This window comes from Alosa alosa, chromosome 3 (genome assembly GCF_017589495.1).
Source record: "Alosa alosa isolate M-15738 ecotype Scorff River chromosome 3, AALO_Geno_1.1, whole genome shotgun sequence".
NCBI lineage: Eukaryota > Metazoa > Chordata > Actinopteri > Clupeiformes > Clupeidae > Alosa > Alosa alosa.
This window is the reverse complement of record NC_063191.1, coordinates 30,665,557-30,687,054: the sequence shown is the minus strand read 5'-3', so window position 1 is coordinate 30,687,054 and position 21,498 is coordinate 30,665,557. Positions and strand designations below refer to the sequence as shown.

Below are 21,498 nucleotides of genomic sequence, written 5' to 3'. Positions count from 1 at the left end.
TGTGGCACGAACAAAACGTGACGTCACATGCAAGGGGTGAATTGTATGGCGGTTAACAGTTTTTGCTAATAGGCTAACACCGATTTTCTTGGTGTTTCTTCGTGAAAACATTCCAACTAGCAATTTACCTAGTTCAGTTAACGTCAACTTAAGGTTACACGATTAAACAAACATTCGATAGGGTTGCAACAGTCGAAAAACTGACATTTAGAAGTTGACGTGTTTTAGAAAACTGCTCCGAAGTGTGGTTCAAAATGCCAGTGCCACGTGACCAGTTAATCTTCGGTGCATTTCACCAGTTTCGACAGCAAACTTAAATGTGCCGGTGACATTGTACGCCTCATAGCATAGTACCAGAGAATGTCTTATAGGAAGAGGCGCTGTCTGGTTACTTCCGGTTTCTGGACTGGTTGCAGTTCCTCCTCAGATTCCACTTGAGGGCGCTCGGGCGAGCTCAGAATGCATGGAGGTCAAAAGAGCAAACTTTTTCTTCCGAGGGCCAGCTCACTAAGCCTGGCTCTAAGAGAGAGCCAGAGGTACCTAAGTTGAATATTCCATTCCATTTAATCATAGGCTATTGTAATTTAATACCATTGTTAGCTGTTTTTATATTGCCATCATGCCATATCAGTGTAAAATGTACTGTAGCTCACATTAAATAATACTAATTTAAATACTTTTGCATTCAAAAAAGTATTAGCAGGGAGTCCCAAAAGTATATTTTATTAAAAATGTGTGAACTCTGAACTCTGTCTTTGCATACACAGCTCAAGTTGTGCATATCCTACAAATAATTTAAAGTTCTCAAACTATGAACATTTTATGAAGTGCTGAAGTGGTCTGAAATGACCACCATTCTAACTTTCACTCACCTGATGAGAACTTTGTGAACTCTTTGTATGAACATTTGAACAAGTGAATAAAAAATAGAAATAATTATCCCAGAAAGTCCCAGAAATATGACTTGAATAGAAGTTAGTTAGTTATTAACAATTAATTGATAAACTTTTAGAATATTTTGAGCACTGATGCAGTCAGCATAGGCTTCTTACATTGTTTGCAGGTAGGCCCACATTTTATTCCGTTTTCGATGGCAAACGCAAAACAACACCAAAACAACCACCAGTGGACAAAAAGAGTATTGCACGTGTACTGTTAAGACTCGCCATAGAGAATGAATGGGGAAATTGCGGAGGTTATAGTTTGACGATGTCGTACTCCTGTGCGGGCCGGATGCTATATACCACGACATGTTTTGGAGGGCCACCCAAAATGAGGTGGCGGGCCGTATCCGGCCCACGGGCCGTAGTTTGGGGACCACTGCTATAGAGCTTTACCCCTCAATATCCACCTGTACTACCAAGGGAGCTTAACCTACCCAGATGTAACCCACGGTTACTTTGTTAAACCGGGGTTGACAAAACCTGGTTATCTTAAGGGGTGTTAATTGGAACTACGACGCTGATTAAGAAGTTGATTTGTTGAACCATAACCTAATTGGAGTTGTGCGCGTTCACATAAAAGGGGCGGGTTGCAGCGCAAGTCACCACTATTAATGATGACGCGATCACCTTATTTTACGGATGAGGAATGCACAATTATTATGACAAGTTACAAGGAATTAAAACCCACTCTGTGACAAAAATCAAATACGTCCACAGCAAACAAAGCAAGGCAAGGCTGTTGGCAACGTATTGCAGATCGGGTAGCCTAAATGCCTAAAAGTAAAGTTTTATTTCCACATGTTCCTCAAATATGTGTTACGGAGGATTAATAGCTTGCGTAATTTCTGAAATGAGTTGAAATAATTAAATTGCCTATTTTGAGTTCATAAAAAGGCCTACAGATGCAACACAATTCAGAAGTGTACATATAGATTAATAAGGATAATTGAATGTTTAAGTAGCCCCTATTTACTGATTTAATGTAGGCCTATGCCTAATCCTGTGAACATTTCAGATGCAAATGAAACACAAATTATTATAAATTACATTATTCAGAATGGTAGGTTTATATTAGGGCTGCACGATATATCTAAAATCTATCGTTATCGCGATATCAACGCTTGCGATGGACATACCGCAAAGATTACTTAATTTTCAATAAGTTTTGATACATTTTCTGTGCCGTGCCATATAGTGTATGGTGTATTCACATTCTGAATGTCAACATACCAAGCCGATGCTGTCATGCTGCCCTAGAAGCCCGTCCCCTACCAGTTTAGGTGTGTGTTGTTTTAGGTGTTGAGGTGGGAGCTAAGTCGTGATGGCTGAAGATAGTGAGTCGAGCGAGGTAGGCTACACTTAATTGGTGACTAAAAGGAAAAGCATTTTCCCCCAAAAAACATGGGCCAAGTCTCGCGATCCCCTTCTCTGTAATCGGCGGAATTTGGTTTCAAAATGTTCCGAGATGGGCATTGTAAACAAATGCAGAAAATGTCTTCTCTCATAGGTAGGTTGTGTAAACACCAAAGGCATTATGTCAATGGCAGCCTTTGACTAAAAACCTTTAGAAAAATGACTTTAATCCAGACTGCAAATATTTTCGCGACCCCCTCTAAAACTTGGAGACCCCCAGTTTAAGAACCACTGGCCTAGTCAGTAGTAGGTCTCTTAGCTGTCCACTTTCATCAGGCCATATGATAGCCTAGGCTACATAATATTTTATATTGTTTATGTTGAAAATTATACAATTATTTCTGTTATTATATAATTATACATTTACCCCCAACCCTACAGTCTATGCTAGCAGCAAGTAGAATGGAGAAAAACATTAAATATTTAAATATCGCAAGTTATATCAAGTTATATTGTATACTTATAGCCTTCACTTGGCCTCTGTTTTACAGCTAACAAGTGTCTTTGAACACTACTGTAGGTGGAAAGGCACCAGAGTGTTTTACAGTAGCAGAGGAGTTGGCCATCACAAATAATAGTGGAAGGTCGATTATGGTGGCAATTCCATGATAATTAATGGATTTCTGTATATTCAGATATAGCCTGTAATTGTCCAGGAGCTGTGGGGATCGAACCTGGTTTTGACAGTTACATTTTTTTTTTTTGCCCTATGGGCCCTAATCAAGAAAAAAGTCAAACAGGGAAATTTACAAAGTACTTTATGTATATCAGTGTTTCCCATACATTGACTAATCTCTGGCGGGGCGCCACAAAATCAAAACTGGCCGCCACACATTAATGTTCTATGTTGTACTATTTAAATTAAAGATAAGATAAAATCCTTTCATTGAGCTGCGCTTTTTACGCACGCAGCCTTTCCTTGCCCCGCCCTACTCTCTCGTAACAAGCCTGCTGCTCCTCCTCTGCATGTGCATTTAACAAAACATTGTTATAGTTTTCTTGTTGAACGATTGTTGAAGGACTGTTGTTGCCACATATAAGCATTGCGTAGAAGACGGCAGGCTAAATTGCTATTAACCCTTTAGGCGCCAGAGGTTCGATTTTGACATCTTCATTTCAAAAGGCTATATCTTAAAAGTGAAAAGAGATAGAGACTTTCTGTAAATTAGAGAAATATTAAGGATGACCCAAAGTTTATGTAGGGATTAAATGTTTATATCTAATTTGCATATTATGACGTCATATGGTGGCGGCCATCTTGGATTATAGAATTTTCATGAAAAGTCGCATGTTTGAATGATAAAATGCACCACTTCTTTCTCCCCAAAATGTCCCTCACCTTCTGTATGCTATATTGCACAATACTGAATGCTCAGGTAAATACTAAGTAGTAAACAAACTATGTAAATCATTACTAATAAATGGCAGAAACAAACCAAATGCATGTAGCGGTAGGCACCTTTTGCTACAAGACCTGTTTAGTTCAAAAGCTCACTTGCCACGGCAAGGCACAGATCAGGAGTGAGATGATGAGACAAGACGAGACAATGTTAGTATTTGTTTTCTTTTTGTTGTTTTTGTTGATGTTTTTTGTAGTTTTTTTCTTAGCTGACAAAGACACACACATCACAAGCACATGAACACACAAAAAAGAACACATATATGTCCTAAATGGTCAGGGAAATAGATAATCAACAGTGTAAATCATTACTAATAAATGGCTGACAATTTTTTTTTTATGTAGCAGGCCTTTTGCTGTAGAGATAACGACTATCCATATCCATATCCTATCCATACAGGGCCGGCATTCCCATCATCTTGTGATAGACTATGCATGGCCTAATGGCTCTCCTGCCCCGTGTCACCACCTCTGCTCCTGTTGCGAGCAGCATGGCCAGATCTGCCTTGCACTCGCGACGAGTGGAGAGAATTTGCGCAGCTCGGACTAGGCCTACTGTCATTCTCATTGCGACTCCCCACACTGTCCTATGAGCCCTATAACCTCCGCAATTTCCCCCATTAATTCTCAATGGCGAGTCTTAACAGTACACATGTAATACTCTTTTTGTCCACTGGTGGTTATTTTGGCGCTGTTTCACGTTTGCCATCAAAAACTGAATGAAATGTAGGCCTACCTGCAAACAACGTAAGAGGCCTATGCTGACTGCATCAGTGCTCAAAGTATTGTAAAAGTTTATCAATTAATTGTTAATAACTAACTAACTTCTATTCAAGTCATATTTCTGGGACTTTCTGGGATAATTATTTCTATTTTGTATTCACTCGTTCGAATGTTCATAGGCCTACAAAGAGGTCACAAGTTCAGGTGAGTGAAAGTTAGAATGGTGGTCATTTCAGACCACTTCAGCGCTTTATAAAATTCTCATAGTTTGAGAACTTTACATTTTCAGAGTTCAGAGTTCACCCATTTTTAATAAAATATACTTTTGGGAATGCAAAAGTCTTTTTATTAGTATTATTTAATTTGAGTTACGTTTTACACTGATATGGCATGATGGCAATATAAACACAGCTAACAATGGTATTAAATTGCAATAGCCTATAGATTAAATGTAATGGAATATTCGACTAAGGTAGACTGCTGTTGTTCACAGCACTAAGCTATTTATGGTTACTGATATACTCCGAGTCTCTGGCCCTCTCTTAGAGCCAGGCATAGTAAGCTGGCCCTCGGAAGTAAAAGTTTGGGGACCACTGCAATGAATAGAATGCTAACGTTAATGATCTGCTTTACTTGCATCTCTCAACCTGGTGTTGCTAACCTGCCTAGGCTATGAAAGACAAAGGAAGTTAATTAAGGCCTACTTGGTTTACTGACATTTTTGAGTAGGCTACAATATGCATGTATTGAAACATATGACATGATTAGGGGGCTGTCTTTTTTGGACAGTTCTACGAAAGGTTATACTGTTTTGGGAATTACCCCAGTCAAAGTAGGCCTACTTTGATTTTCTGTAACCCTTGCTATTTACCTTTACTTATCCTTTTTAATAAGCATCAAGATGGTCAGTGTAAGTTTGGTCTTACTAACCTTAATTACCCTTAATTAAATCGCAACTATTTTTGCAATTTTCACTTCCTCTCGCAATTTAAAAAAAAAACAAACAGCTAAAAACACCGCAACTTCCATTGCAATTTTTTTACAAAAGTTGTCGCGAAATCAGGCATTTTAGATCACAACAATCTCAAAAAATCCTCGCGAAATCCTGGAGGGACTGTTGAAGGTGCATTTCTCACAGTTAAATCAAGCTAAAAGCTCCTCTGATGTTCACTTCATTGGTTTCTTGTTTTAATTTTGGAAATTTGCCTGCCTCTCGTAGGCTAGGCCTACTCGTTCATGACTACAACTGACAGCTGTTGACAGTTGGCCTTCGCTGGCAACCCAAATAGGAGAACACGTCAGCCCATTATTAATACGCTATTCTAGAATTAAATGGTTCAAAACATAAACGAAAATTCCAAGAGATTCCGCCCCGTAGCTCATTTTTTTTCACAGGTTTTACAGGGTTTTACGGGTTATAGTAATGTTGTCAAATAAGCCATTACTTCAATTCATCGTGTTTCCTTACTCTCTGACAACATATGGTGATAATTTTTGGAATGGTTACAATTTATTTTCCATTATTTCATACATACTGGTCCTTTAACAAATATGCTTGTAAGTAACTTAAAAGGCTGCTTAATAACACTTACAAGCTGCATGTTAACAGTTAGTTAATGTTATTAAAGGATAACAACAGTTAATGAATTGTTAACTGCTTCTTATGCACTGTTAATACCTAATAAGCACATGTTATTCTAAAGCATTATCAATTCAACACAAAAACATTGGATTTGACACCATAGTCTAAAACATTTTTTGTCCAAACAGTCCCCATATGTCTTATGACTATAATAGGTAACTCTCAGCCTGACATCTTATTTTGTTACTGTGGAACTGTTCAACTATGGATTGACATGGCATAGACAACTGCACCAAATTCCAGTGTAAATGTGTACCATTTTATTTGAATATTCCTCTCAACGAAACCATATTTTTTGGCAAAAAATGACACTCTGGAGTAGTAACTTGTAAATTTCTAAAATGTACTTTTTGCTACAATAGTATGCTACATTGCATGTAGCCAACTTAAAAGTATCAGATCCAACTTTTGTCTTTTTCCTCAAGAGAAAGTAACTAATGCAGGCGCTTAAATGGTCAAGTAGGTCATAAAGCTGTCCCTAACGATTAATTTTTCGATTACTCGACTAATCTAACGAATTTTTTTTTTCGATTAATCTAACAATTACTTTGTCCATTAGCGATTTATTTTTCCATTCCCAAATATCAGAGTTTCTCATTAACATTGCATTCATTTTTCTGCATTAACCTTTTTATGTTTCATGTGTGAGGTGATGAGGGCTAGTTATTTTAGAGTGTAGCATCAGCATGGCTTATCAGACAGAATAGCCTGACATGAGATATGTTGCAATAAAAAATCTCTAAAAACAATCACAAGTAGGGCAGTTAATCACAGCTCATCAATTGCAACTGGACTTATAAAAGGTCATGCACACCTGTAGGCTACATTGTATTTGGGAAAGACAGTATCAGCATGATGTATTATTATTATTATTATTATTATTATTATTATTATTGTTGTTGTTGGCCCCTGGCCTAATAGATCAAAACAGTTTATTTTGCCATATAGACAGGAGTAAGCCTATTCTGTTTTAATTTCTTAGTATTTGTTGTGATTATATAATCAAATGACACTCAAGTTAACTTGAAACAGGGACAGAAGATAGGAATGACGTGATTAATGTCCACAAGCCCAAATTTTACGAGAAAAAAAAAAAAAACTGTTCCGGTAAAAATATATTCTTGCCATGCTTAAATGTTGCACTTTTTCCTTAATAGCCTATCTCTGGTAATTCGTATTGGATGACTGTAGATATTTGTATAATAAGTATTTAGCCTACATTTCCATAGATAGTAGGCTACACCATAGGCTGTCTTCAGAATAAAACACTTCACAGGTGCTAACCATCACCATCCGTGTCGAGATCTTGGACCAGTAGCAAAAAGTGGGTGAACGGGAATAATAATAACTAGAATGCCATCTCCGAGGAACTGCAAGAGTGGGTTTGATCAGGTGCAGTTCGCCAAAAGGATTGCAACAGTACCTCATTTTTGAAAATCGTTCACACGGGTCAAAAGTTATCTGCATTAACGGAACATCCAATAAGACAAAACGCATAAATAACGCGGTTGCTATGCTGGTTGCTAGGGTAATCATGCTGGTTGCTGTGGTGTTAGGGTCACATTATAGTGGTGGTTGCTAGGTTCATTAGCATGGTTGCTATGGTGTTGCTAGGGCAATTAGTCAAGTCAAGTCAAGTCGGCTTTTATTGTCAATTTCTTTACATGCACTGGTCATACAAATAATTGAAATTTCGTTTCTTACTTTCCCATGCAGACATAGACATACTTTAAATACAGACATAGACATACTATAGACATAGCCATAGACAATAAACATTAAATTAAAGTGCGAGACTGAAATATAGAACATGTATGTATCAAAAATAGAAATATAGGACATATATAAAAAAAAAAATAGAGGTAGTTGTGTTGTATATTTATATAGTCTTAACAGTTACATGAAGTTTAAACTTGTGCTTGTGTGACCTGTATATTTACATAGATATGCAGTATGTAGTAATTTCAAGTATATCAGGCTTGATGTGAAGCAGCAACACGTTAGGGGCTGCGCAGTCACAGTGCAGTTCCACAGGGGGGGGTGTTGGGGGTTTAGGGTAGACAGGATCCTAGTTTCCTAGGTTCCTGGCTGGCTGGTGGGTGGGGGGCTGTCAGTGATGGGAGAGTGGGTAGAGTGTTCAGCATCCTGATTGCTTGGTGGATGAAGCTACTTGCCAGTCTGGTGGTGGGAGAGGAGGCTCCTGTACCTCTTTCCAGAGGGCAGGAGGCTGAACAGTTCGTGTGCAGGGTGGGTTGTATCCTTGACAATCATTAGTGCTTGGGTGAGGCGGTGGTGTAAATGTCCTGCAGGGAGGGGAGTGGTGCTCCAATGATCCTCTTAGCTGTGTTAACAGTGCGCTGGAGGGTCTTCCTGTTCTGATCTGTGCAGCTTCCGCCCCACACTGTGATGCTGCTGGAGACGATGCTCTCGATGGTCCCTCTGTAGAATGTAGTCATGGACGGGAGGTGTGGCACTTGCCTTCTTCAATTTGCGCAAAGAAGTAGAGGCGCTGCTGGGTTTTCTTAGCCAGTGATGCTGTGTTGGTGGTCCAGGAGAGGTCGTCAGCTGATGTGCACCCCAGAAATGTTGTGCTGCTCACTCTCTCCACAGCATCTCCGGCCGATGGACAGTGGTGGCAGTTGTTTGTGGCCTCTCTGAAAGTTGACAACAATCTCCTTGGTCTTGCTGACATTTAGCAGGAGGTTGTTTAGCCAGCAGGTCTACTTCTCTGTAGTGAGCCTCATCGCCCTTAGTGATGAGGCCCACCAGTGTTGTGTCGTCCGCAAACTTCACCAGATGGTTGGAGCTGTGAGTGGTTGTACAGTCATGTGTTAGCAGTGTGAAGAGCAGGGGGGCTGAGCACACACCCTTGAGGGGGGCCCCCGTGCTCAGGGTCAGAGTGCTTGAGGTGTTGTCCCCGACGCATTACTGCTTGTGGTCTCTGCAACAGGAAGTCCAGCAGCCAGTTGCAGAGGGAGGTACTGAATCCTAGCTTGTCCAGTTTGCTGATGAGTTGTTGTGGTATTATGGTATTGAATGCTGAACTAAAGTCTATGAACAGCATTCTCACATATGAGTCTTTATTGTCTAAGTGGGTGAGGGCTGGATGGAGGGCAGAGCAGATTGCATCCTCCGTGGATCGTTTGGCTCGGTATGCAAACTGGAAGGGGTCCAGGGTGGGGGTAGGGTGGCTTTGATGTGTGACATGACTAGCCGTTGAAGCACTTCATGATTATGGGCGTGAGTGCTACGGGACGGTAGTCATTGAAGCATGATGGTGATGATTTCTTTGGCACGGGTATGATGGTGGCAGTTTTGAAAAGTGATGGGATGACTGCTTGCTCCAGAGAGGTGTTGAAAATGTCTGTAAAAACATCCTTCAGCTCTTCTGCACAGTCCTTTTTCTGTGGTTGAGTGTCATTTTGTGCTTCAAAACGGGCGAAAAAACTGTTCAGGTCATTTAGCAGAGAGGTGTTGTTCTCACAGCTCCGTGGCGCAGGCTTGTAGTCAGTGATGGCCTGTATGCCCTGCCATAGGCTCTGTGCATCTCTGTCTTTGAAGTGTGTAGTTATTTTGTCTGTGTAATCCTTTTTTGCCTTCCTGATGCCCTGGGACAGGTTAGCCCTCGCTGTTCTTAGGCCAGCTACATCTCCAGCTCTGAAGGCTTTGTCTCTGGCCCTCAGCAGTCTGTGGACGTCTCCTGTCAGCCATGGCTTCTGGTTGGCCCGAGTGGTGATGTGTTTTATTTCTGTAACATCATCGATGCATTTGGTGATGTAGGAGGTCACAGTGTCTGTGTATTCCTCAATGTCAATGTGGTTGTTGTGGGTGGCAGCTGTTTTGAAGATATCCCAGTCTGTTGTTTCAAAGCAGTCCTGAAGTTGTGAGACGGCCCCCTCCGGCCACATTCTCACCTCCTTCAGAACCGGTTTGGTGACTTTTGCTCTTTGTCTGTATCGGGGCAGCAGCAGGATGCTAATGTGGTCTGATTGCCCGATGTGGGGGAGGGGTTTGGCTTTGTAGGCTTCTTTCTGTGTGGTGTAAACAAGGTCCAGGGTGTTTTGTCCTCTTGTTGGGAAGTTTACATGTTGGTGAAATTTTGGTAGTACAGTTTTGAGATTGGCGTGATTGAAGTCTCCAGCGATGATTGTGAAGGCATCCGGTGTTCACTTTGTTGTTCACTGACGGCCCGATACAGCTCATTCAGTGCCATGCTCCTGTCACTGTTTTTGTTGCTGGGGGGGATGTACACCGCGACCAGCAGAATCGCTGGTGAATTCCTGGGGAGGTAGAAGGGTCGGCACTTAATTATCATAAACTCCGCCAGTGGAGAGCAGTGTCTGTGTACTACCGAAGCGCCGGCACCAAGCATCGTGGTGTAAAACATAAACTCCTCCACCACGTTTTTTTGTCTGCTAGGGCTCGGTCAGCTCGATAGCACGTTAGCTGCTCCAGGTGTATAGCAGAGTCGGGATGTTATCGTTGAGCCATGATTCAGTGATAACAGTCACGCGAAAGCAGTTACTCACTTGTCTTGTTTGCTGATCTTAGCAATCGATCGTCGCCCATCTTATTGTCCAGTGATCTTACGTTTGCCAGGAATATGGATGGTATTGCTGGGCGAGTTGGGTTGGCTGCTAGCCTTGTTCGACGCCAGCTCGCTTTGCCTCTCTTCCTTGTCCTGGCACACCGCTTTATGGACGGGTCCGATGTTGTGGTAGGCAGGCTTAAGCATTCCCAGTTCAGCCAGCCGCCTCTGTTTTATGTCCAAAACATCGATAATGCTGTTTTCCTTCCAGATTCGCAACAGTTGCTGTCGGCTGTACATGCTCCGGACGAGTTTCATGCGATAAACATTCCGAAAAACACATTTTAACAACAAAAAAACACTGCACGTTCAGGAGAAGCAAGGAGTCGCTGCATCTACATGCGCCACTCATGGTGTGTTAGGGTGGTTGCTAGGGTGTTTTTTAGGGTACATATGGTGGTTGCTATGCAAAATAACACAGTGGCTATGGTGGTTGCTAGGGTGATCATATTGGTTGCTATGGTGGTTGCTAGGTTGACATTCTAGAGGTGTTTGCTAGGTTGTTGCTAGGGTAATTAAGATGGTTGAAAAATGTCAATTGGGCTCGTTTGTCTAGGGTGATTTATTAAACAAATTTAAATTACAAAAACAGAAAATGGGAGATGAGCTACAACAGAATGGGAGGACAGCAGGAAGACCAATAACAGGTCTCCATTGACTGCACGGGGTGCCTAGGGTTTTAAAGGGTATGGCTCCGCCCAGTCGTTACAGGTCACACCTGCACACAATCAGAAATCAAAACATACTGTCGAGCAGCCAAACATTGAAAGAGGAAACAGCACCACCACAGGTAGTGGAGGGACGTAACATGTACATATTGTGGTTGCTATGCAAAACAATGTGTTGCCATGGTGGTTGCTAGGGTAATCATGTTGGTGCTATGGTGGCTGCTAGGGTTACATTATAGTGGTGGTTGGTAATGGTTGCTGCTAGGGCATTGCTAGGTTATATATGATGGTTGCTATGCAAAATAACATGGTTGCTATGGTGGTTGCTAGGGTAATTATGTTGGTTGCTATGGTGGTTGCTAGGGTCACATTTTAGTGGTGGTTGCTAGGGAAATGTAGATGGTTGCTAGAGTGTTGTTATGATACTGGTGGTTGCTATGCTAAATAGCACAGTTGCCATGGTGGTTGCTAGGGTAATCATGTTGGTTACTATGGTGGTTACTAGGGTCACATTTTAGTGGTGGTTGCTAGGTTGTTGCTAAGGTTCTTAAGATGGTTCCAAGGGCGTTGCTAAGGTACATATTGTGGTTTCTATGCTAAATAACGTGGTTGCTAGTGTAATAATGTTGGGCGAATATAGGGCGAACAGAACCCCAACATGCAGCAGAGTACATAATCCCTTAAATAAACTTAATGAAGAACAATAGTGGGCTTGCTTGATCAAGTCCACTAATACACCAACTAAGTCTAATGTTTAGGAGAGAGATTAATTTAACTAAAAAAAAAATTAGCAAGATAAACCATCCTCACTCCCTAACTAACCAAAAACAGAAGAGAACAATAAGGTTAAAATAAAACAGCACCCAGCCTCCCTACAAAGCTTCTAACAAAAAGATACAAGGCTATAAACCAATAACAGAAAAGTTATTATAAAGGTAATGGTAAAGTAAACCAAGCACAACAAAACAAGTAACAACAACAGTTAACCACTTCTGAAGCAGGAGAGGGAAAAGTCTCTAGCGAAGAGGGCAGCTAGGCTCTTATCCACAGCCTTATTGTTATTGACTTCCAGCCAATGGGAGCACACTCCACCAATGAGTCCCCATGTTAATGCCCCCACGGTGTAGCGCTTTATTCTGCCTGGCTCCTTTAACTATTGGCTGCAGCAACTCGAGCTAGGTAAAAACGTAATTATTTTTTTAATTATTTAAATATTTATTTTTCGTACCGAAACATTCTCGAGAAACGGAGATCTAATTAAAAAATCACCAAAATTCTCCTTTAATTGCCTGCTGACAGGAAAGAGCAGAGACAGAGAACACACCACAAGACCGCATGCAACATAGCAGAACAACACAACCACAGACAATATTAAATTATCAAAGTGTAACAACCCTTAATAAACAAACAAATAAGGAAATAAATGAATATGTCTTAGGACGTTAAAAACACTAGTTAAAAGTGTTTTTTTACCTGCAAGTTGCTCTTTTTTAACCTTTTTCTTCTCTTTTCAGATTGTGACATGTCATTCTCAATGCAGCCTACCACAGTGCTAATGACCTCGGATTCCTCTGCTTTGGGTGTCACAGTTTCTGGGAATGTGCAGAAATATAGCAACAAAAAGAAGAAGATCCTCAGTGCAGAAGAGTTTGAAGTCTTTGAGCTGACTCAGGCTGCTGGAATTATTTTAGACCAGGAAGTCTTTAAGTAAGTAAAATTTGAGTCACTAGATTAGCCTCATTGGCATAAAATGCAAAGTAACAGTGCAATACAGATTACATGTTGTTGAAAACATGCAGTTAATTATCTACGAAGCAAATGTTTTCTCTCAAAATGACATTACTATTAACAGTAAAATAAAGCCAAGTTTATTTATATAGGACATTTCAAACTCATTCAGGGCCCTGTCATGACGCAAGAAGGTGGGCCTAGGTTTCTTAATCAGTCATGGGTGTGTTTTGGGCGTAACATAATTTAAACCAATGAGAATGACATCTGTCATTCCCTTTAACAGCACGCAGCGCAACTTCAAACAGTGCATCGGTATTTTGATAGTCAGCGGCGCATTTGAAGAAATCTGCTTGCACGCGAGACCATATGGAACAGGTATTCCACTAAACCATGCTTTACTAAAACCTAACTAAAACAGAGTATAGCCTACATGCATTTGAACTCGTCTATTATTTGAACTCATTGACAAAATGAAACTTCACCGTGGTCTCATAGTCAACGACAAAACAGTTATACACAGTTACTTTCACTATTGACTGAAAATAGGTTACCATCGAAAGCATAGCCTGAAAAAAGCAACACTTACCCCAATAATGTTCGAAAGACTGAATAAAAAATGTTTATCCTGCAGAGGAGTTGCCTCTCTCTCTCGCCTAATCACTTTAAAAATAGACGTGCAAGATAAGAATAAACTTTGCGCTGGGATAATAATCCGTTTTCCGCCATGTGCCAGGTCGGAAAATAGGGCCCTCAATGCAAGTCATTCAATATGATTTAACAAAAGCAAAGAGTGATCGTAAATAAAAGCATCAAAGGGCAATAGTTTAAAATGAGTTTAAGAACTAAAGTACATAATACTTAAAAAAGAAAACATAAGTGACACAAGGTAGAATAGTTAAAAGACCGATTCAGCATTTGTTACTCGGATAATAGGGAATGCATTTGATCAATTAGCAGAGGAGAACTGTTAAGGGAACTGTCACAAAGAGGATGCCATCGTGTGTGTGAGTGCGCGAGGTGCATGTGGTTGAATAGTTTAACAAAACAGTTTTAAAATAGTTCATGCTTAAATCTTAACCTTGACTGTCCCGGAATATTAAAAATATTTAATTAGGATGATCATGCAGCAGCATCTAGAATGTTACTTACTTTAATTATTTGGGAAAGGCATCTTGAGTGCGCACCAGAGAGAGATAGACTGGCAGGTTCATTGTTGATATCCCCTTTTAATATATGAAACTTATAACTGCTTGTAACAACTTAATATTATGCATAGTATTGTTAATATTGTGTTATCAATGTGGCACAAACAAACAAGGCTAGAGTTTATGGATTAGCCTTATATCTTAGGCTACAAGAGCTGGTGAAAGGGTTTTATGAAAAAGCTTAGACTGAGCGACCATGCACCATATAGCCTTAACAGTTCAACAGCATACAATTAGCAGCATTTCTTAATATTTCTAACTTTATAATTTAATTTGATTTTCACAAATCAGCCGTTTATCATTATTCCAGCTGTAACGCTGTTTTGACAAGCACCACAGTTTTGCCTACCTTGCCCATCTGAAATAACTCCTAGCTTTGCTGCCTCCATCCTTTGCTCCATCCATCCTTTCATTGTTTTCAAAAACGTTTTATATCCATGATGGCCTTGAAGTCTTGAGTTAGTGAATTAGGCTAAATCAGTTTATTGTGCGCTGATAACCAGCAACCATAGATGGTAAAAGAAAGTAGCAAGCCTACAATTTATGTAATTGCTGCGTCTGTGCCTTGTTATTCTTTCTCCTGCTCAAACAAAAGTTGTGCGTGCATTAAGTTGATTTTGATAACGTGTTTACAAACTTTACTTTACAGAAAATATTGTAAATAGCCTACTGTCATGCAGTTAATGGGATACTGTGCAGAGTTGGGAAGTTATAGTAGGTCGACTTGGTGTGAAGACACATATAGAGGAAATTATCTATTTGCGTTGTGACCCGCGGATCTCACGGGACTCCTGCAAGAGTGTACCCTGGAAATCCAGAGTTCTCGCAAGAGCACATTGGAATTGTCTCTGCGAGACACTCTGGCAATGAGCAATGATGCACGTTACTTCTACCCCTTGCATCCCGGGGAACCAGCTAAACTGATGAAGACTGCAACGTTGGAGGACAGTAAATATTGGTCGTAGTGTTCGTAGCATCGAAGTCCAAAATCATTCAGAGTGAACATGGTCTATTGTTATCCAATTGCGTGCAGTGAGATTTTTAAATGTATGCTTGTTGCCGCCCCTCGAGTTGGGCCATTACATTGTTCGTGGCCAGACCCTTAATCTTTCTAGATTACCAGGGTCTGGATTTTCCAGGCTAGCAAGAGTGCAGGCCTCTAATGTCAGTGATGTAATGTAACTTCTATGGCCGCTTTGATAAGGACAACAAGGAGGTGGCCATCAAGGCTGTGGTCTCTGCAGATCTCCAGCCGCTCACACTTTCCACCACCGATGTGTGTGGGGCACTGAGCAGGACTTATGCATGTAAGGCTGCTGGTTCTGATGCTATACCCGGATGCGTACTCTGGGTCTGTGCAGTGCAGCTGACTTTGTCACTAGCCCAAGCAGTTGTCCCTGCGTGCTTTAAAACCACCTCCATCGTGCTGGTGCCAAAACACTCCACTGCAACAAGCCTTAATGACTTCCGTCCAGTTGCACTCACCCCCCCATCATCATGAAGTGCTTCGAGAAGCTAGTCCTGGCCCACCTCAAGACCTGCCTACCACCCTCACTGGACCCCTTCCAATTCGCCTACCGTCAGAACAGGAGTACGGAGGATGCCTTCACGGCACTCCACTCTGCTCTGTCCCACCTTGACAACAGCAACACTTATAGAATGCTGTTCATTGACTTCAGTTCAGCATTCAACACCATCATCCCTCAAACTGATCACCAAACTCAGTGAACTGGGCATCAATACCTCCCTCTGTAACTGGATTCTGGACTTCCTAACCAACAGACCTCAGTCTGTTAGGTTAGATAATCACACCGCCTCAACCATCACCCTGAACCCCAGCGTACCACAGGGATGTGTGCTGAGCCCTCTCCTTTACTCCCTCTTCACCTATGACTGTACATCTGTTGCTACAGTGGGCGTCGCTTTCAAATGGCCACTTCAGTCACGCATTACGCGGTGTGAAGCTGCGTGAAACTTTAGTACCACTTTCAGCCACTGTACATCGCTCTGTCGGTAGCCTCACTGCCGCCCCTTCTGAAAAAGCAGGAGGCTACCTTTAAACATAATTGTTGCCGAGAGGAATCCCAGCCTACGAATTTAATAACAAAAAAAAGCATGCATAATTAAACATTACCTCGATTTAGGCTACTTGGGTATGGCATATAATGGGTATAATTGAGCCAGTAGAGAAATAACTGTTCAGAATTAATCTGTAGCATTGGGTAGGCTTCTGCAGAAAACAATGTTGTTGGCGATTTAATACTATCTAGCGACGTTTTTAACAGGCTAAACAACTATGACCCACGTTAATTTGCCCTACTTCTTGACTGCGATGTAGTCAATTGACTGCTTGACATGTCATTTTTATTTTTCTGTACAATAAACAAATACATCTGCTTTATGCCGCAGAATGACATTCATATTTGGCTGACTTCTGCAGACGCGCAAAAAACACTGCCACTTCCCTCCCCATATTCCAAGATTAAGATAGTATGAAGTACTTTTTGTATAGGCTACTATCATAAAAATTCGTTAAAACGAATAGCTATTTGCAATTTGACAAAACACTGGTCCTCATTTTTAATGCGGGGCGATATGAGCCTGTTGCATTTAGTTAGATGTCCGAGTCACGCATAATGTTTGAAAACCACTGGCTCGTAATCACAATAATTTAACACACGACAGTTGGATAGCCTACAGTACTTCATCATGTTCCCATGCCTACATTTTGGTGAGTAGCATAGAGATTGTTAAAAACTACCGTCGGAGATGCTGACTTGCAAAGGCCTCAGGATAACACGTTATCTCCACTATCATCAGTCATGCCCCTTGACCAAAGTGGGGAATGAAATAAAAGTTTGAGAACCACTGGCTTAACAAGTTACCTGCAGTCCAGAACATACAGAATCTGTTGCAATATTCTGATGATATCGGCAATGATATCGGCAAATGTTTGTTTTCCAAAGTAAGAATTTCACTTCACCATGCACCTTCGACAATGAATAGCCCATTATACTTGTTACTGTTAAACATAGGCCTAACTGGTATCATTACAAACATTATTTTGTGTCGTAAAAACTGGCATATTTTATGGCATTGTGTCATGTAAGGTCGTTGCAAAATCTAGAGAAATGTGTGAGGTGGTCAGCGGGGGACAATTGAGACACACATTGGATTGTGTTATTACTTGAACATTCCTCACTATCCACAGCTGTGGTATTGGGGGCAGGAGGATTACTGTTAGCGCAGGCTTTATATAAAATTCTTCAACAGAAGGCCTGCCTCGAATGCAGGCTTGCCCAAAATAAAGGCCTTTGGTTTGCGCAGCCTACAGTAAGTAGGTTAAATAACAGACCTGCCACAATGTGCGGTATGATGCTTTTTTACGAGCAAGATGTTTTTGGTGCCCTACGCACACTGCATGTTCTTAAATAACAATGATCATCAGTAATATTCGACCATTAATTTGTGTAAATGGGCTATGCATTCATTGGGTTAGACACCAGGGGTCATATTCACAAAGCCTTTTATCTTACCACTAGGAGTAGGCTACTCCTAAATAGCAATACAATATTTTAGCTAGGAGTTTCTCGTATTAAGTTATTCACAAAGCCTTTCAGACCTACTCTTAGTAAGGAAAAATGACAACTCCTAAACTAAGAGCAAAGATTCTGGAGCAGAGCGCCAGTTTTGGTTGTTGTTGGTGGCATTATTGCATCCCTTTTATGAATGCAAAATTGTTCCCTCGCGATTGGAAGCTCCTGTTGCCGCACAGGCTACGCATTTCAAAACATCGCAACATGAAATGCAATGAAGAAAATTAGGAGTCCTAAAGTTAGGAGTGACACGCCCATTATTTTTAGGAGTTGCTCCTATATTCGCCAGTTAGGAGCTACTTTTAGCCTTAAAATTCTTTGTGAATACGGCCCCTGAATAAAAAGGCCTAGCCTAAATGAATCAAGAGTAAGGCAAAACAAATAGCCTAGTAGCCTAATGAAATATACGGATTGATGTAGTGTCTTTGAAACATTATTAAAGATGCCCTGCCAGACGTATTTCATTACTTTGTGGTAATGTCTGTAGTTCTACCATGTAACATTTTTTGTGGAAAACATGCCTTGGTTACCTTGTTTCAAGCCATTCTAGTGTGGTATTGAAAGCCTGCATGAAGACTCAGCTCGATTTGCGCCAGTTCTCATTAATATTCAACGAGCTAAGCTGCTTGACTCTGATTGGCTAACAGCTAGTAGGTTTCGTCCATAACATGACAGCCATTATCAACTAATTTTAGCTTCATGGCATGAACTTAGCTTGGCTAGCGAGTGCTAGCATTGTCCTAGCAAATGTGCATAATTAAAACCTGCTAGGCTAGCGAGTTCATCAAACCTGTATAACATAGCACTTCCTTGAGTTGACAATTACGTTTTACTTACAGGCACTGGTCGTAGACTGCGATGGTAGCCTGCTCCAGGCTTCAACAGCAACCTTTTTGCAAAGCCTGTGGCATTGTTCCAAAAAATAAACTGAAGCCATTTGAAGTCTGGGTTCTTGGGCAAAATGCATTGTTGAAGTTCTATTTGTGCATAGCGCACAAGTTCGTTGACATTCAGCCATCCTTGCATAGGCCTACGAAAACTGTCACAGAGCTAAATGAATTTTTGGTCTCAACTGAAGCTCATGAATAGTAATGAGCTAATCAATTCCACGTCAATCTGAAGAGCTTTTGCAATTGGCCTAATTTCTCTGCTTATTTCTTTTCAGTGGCTAGAGCTGACAGAGGAGTTAGCTATTTATTTTCACATTCACGACATGGCACAAACACATATGGACCTAACATGTTTAAAAAAATACAAGTAAAAACGGTTTTATGTGGCAGGGCACCTTTAAATTAATCTGTTACTATGCCTACATTTGCAAAAGAGAACATTTTAATTTGATTTACATTTCATTTACATGTTGACAATGAGTAGCCTAGTTTTGGTTGTTGTTGGTGGCGTTATTGCATGTTAGTTATGCCTACAATGCAAAATTGCTTCCTCACGATTGTAAGCTCCTGTAGCTGCATAGGATTTCAAAACACGGCGAAATGCCACAAAAACAGGTTTGTGAATAGGTCTGTGAGTTAGGAGTCCTCTCGACTTCTTTTAAGCTGTCACAGAGGTGGGAAGGTGTGATTTGTTGGGGGCAGGGCCGGATTAACTGGGCACAAATGTCTGATGGCCCCCCCTGCCCCCCAGCCAATGTGAATCGGGTGGTCAGTTAATAGGCCTATATCGTGAAGATTTTTCTAAGGCACGAGCGCATCTGTGAGGCCAAGCCTCACCAAGAAGCCTGTTTGTTTACAACTAACATTACATTTAATTAAACTGCTTATAGGCTATGCCGAAATAGTTTTCAACATTTTGAATACTAGTGTCAGGTGAATTAGGAAATGTTCTCAAAGTAGCCTTATGGCTGAAAGCTGGTTGGGATCCCCCCCGTCAAGCAATATAACCATACAAACGCGCGGCCTGCACTCATTGTTTCAAAAGGAGTAATTTTGGCTTTGTCGGAACGGAAGAGCTGTGGACGGCACGGCAGGGCATGCCCAATGAAAATAAATGAACGCAACACAACACAGACCCCGCTTCTCTCGCGGCAGTCACTGACAGTAGCCTAAAATAAATGCATGGGGAAAAACACTTCCCCATGACAAAGACATCGTAAAACACTGAGGGTCAGATGTACGTACATTTGCAAACGTAGCGGTATCAGCGTCATGGACACACCGCAGATTGCGAACGCTGTCAGACCCAAGTTTCCGTCGTGTTTATTAATCGTTCAATCCTTAGTGTAAACTGCGCCTTTCTCTGCCTTTCTCCGCCCATAAACGCAATTTACGAACGTCCACAACTGAATGGCAGCGGCTACATACAAGCGCAGCTGAATGAAGTTAACTGATGACAACATTAAAAAGAATCAAATGTTTAGCGATCATTAAATAATACCATACATGATAAGATGTAAACAAGCAGGGAGATAATGAAGATCAGTAGTTCTACTCAAATTACAGTACTTGTGCATATGGAAGATTGGTCAAATCTAGCAAGTAGGAAAGTTTAAGTGAATGACGTGAAAGTGAAAGTAAGACATTCGAAAGGCCAACAAAAGTTAAGGTTGCTTTTGGTAGTACAAATACTTTCACCACAAAAACTGGTGCTCTAAATAGAGATACTGTTGTCTTTGAAAGGTTCTCTTATTGATGCATTGAACTGCAATTTGGATTAACACCTTTTTTTTCAAGGCGGAAGTATTTAGGCGCAGAATAGACGTGCGCTTTCAGGAGCAGTTTTTGTACATACTGTACCGTGGAATACATAATTAGGCGCTCTTTACTCTTCCCCTCCCATCTTTTTACGCTAAACTCCCACTTTCCCCTTGATCCTCCCATGAATGCATATGCATGACATGACAAATGCAATCTGCCACTTTCAGCTCCCGCGACAGGCAGTTTGCGCTTTTACATCATTGCGGCCTGTTTGTACATACCTCACAATGATTTTACACGCACATTGCGAAACAATTACGCCTGAAGTGGGGGTAAAAGCGCACATCTGGCCCTGAAAGTTAATATTTTGTCACTAGCAACATACATCTGTCCTTTGTCAAATGTGTTACGTTCCAAGTAGCCTAGTGCATAATTCTGCTTCATGAAGTTGAACAAATACATTTGCTTATTTCACAGAAAAATATAAATAGCCAGTTTAGGGTCTACAGTGCAGAGTTGGTAAGTTATGGTAGGCCAACTTGGAGTGAACATACAAACGGGAAATTCTTTCTCTAGTAGCTGAGTAGCCTGATAGGCAGGTGCACACGTAGACATAAGGCTGAACATGCAAGTGCCAATGAATCGTGCTCACGACAATCACGCCGTTAAACTTAAATAGATTAACATCACTCTGAGTTCTCCTTCAAGCAAGGAAAACGATGATTTGAAGACATCTGTTTCGTTGGAAGGGCAAGGGGGTAGCAACAGGGCAACACAGAGACAGGCCCGATGGCAGGGCTGTTATGAGAGTATTAAAATATGGGATATTCTACGGGAAAACATTAAAACGGCAAGACAGCGGTTAAAATACGTGATAAACACGGAAAAAGTTGGCATGCATTGTTTTAGTCCCCGTGCATAGGGATTATTTGTCATAT

At 41.1% G+C, this 21,498-nt stretch overlaps 1 protein-coding gene across 3 annotated transcripts in view; it reads left to right on the top strand.

The window, feature by feature from the left end:
- mzt2b (mitotic spindle organizing protein 2B) overlaps positions 1-21,498 on the top strand; it is a 41,045-nt gene that overhangs the window by 2,208 nt on the left and 17,339 nt on the right. For 2 of the 3 annotated variants that reach the window (XM_048238636.1, XM_048238635.1), the window contains exon 2: positions 12,892-13,084. The exons of the other annotated variant lie outside the window; for it this stretch is intronic. In XM_048238636.1, the coding sequence (XP_048094593.1) occupies positions 12,900-13,084 (185 nt within the window). In that variant the 5' untranslated portion in view covers positions 12,892-12,899. The remainder of the gene's footprint in view (positions 1-12,891; positions 13,085-21,498) is intronic. 3 annotated transcript variants of the gene reach the window in all.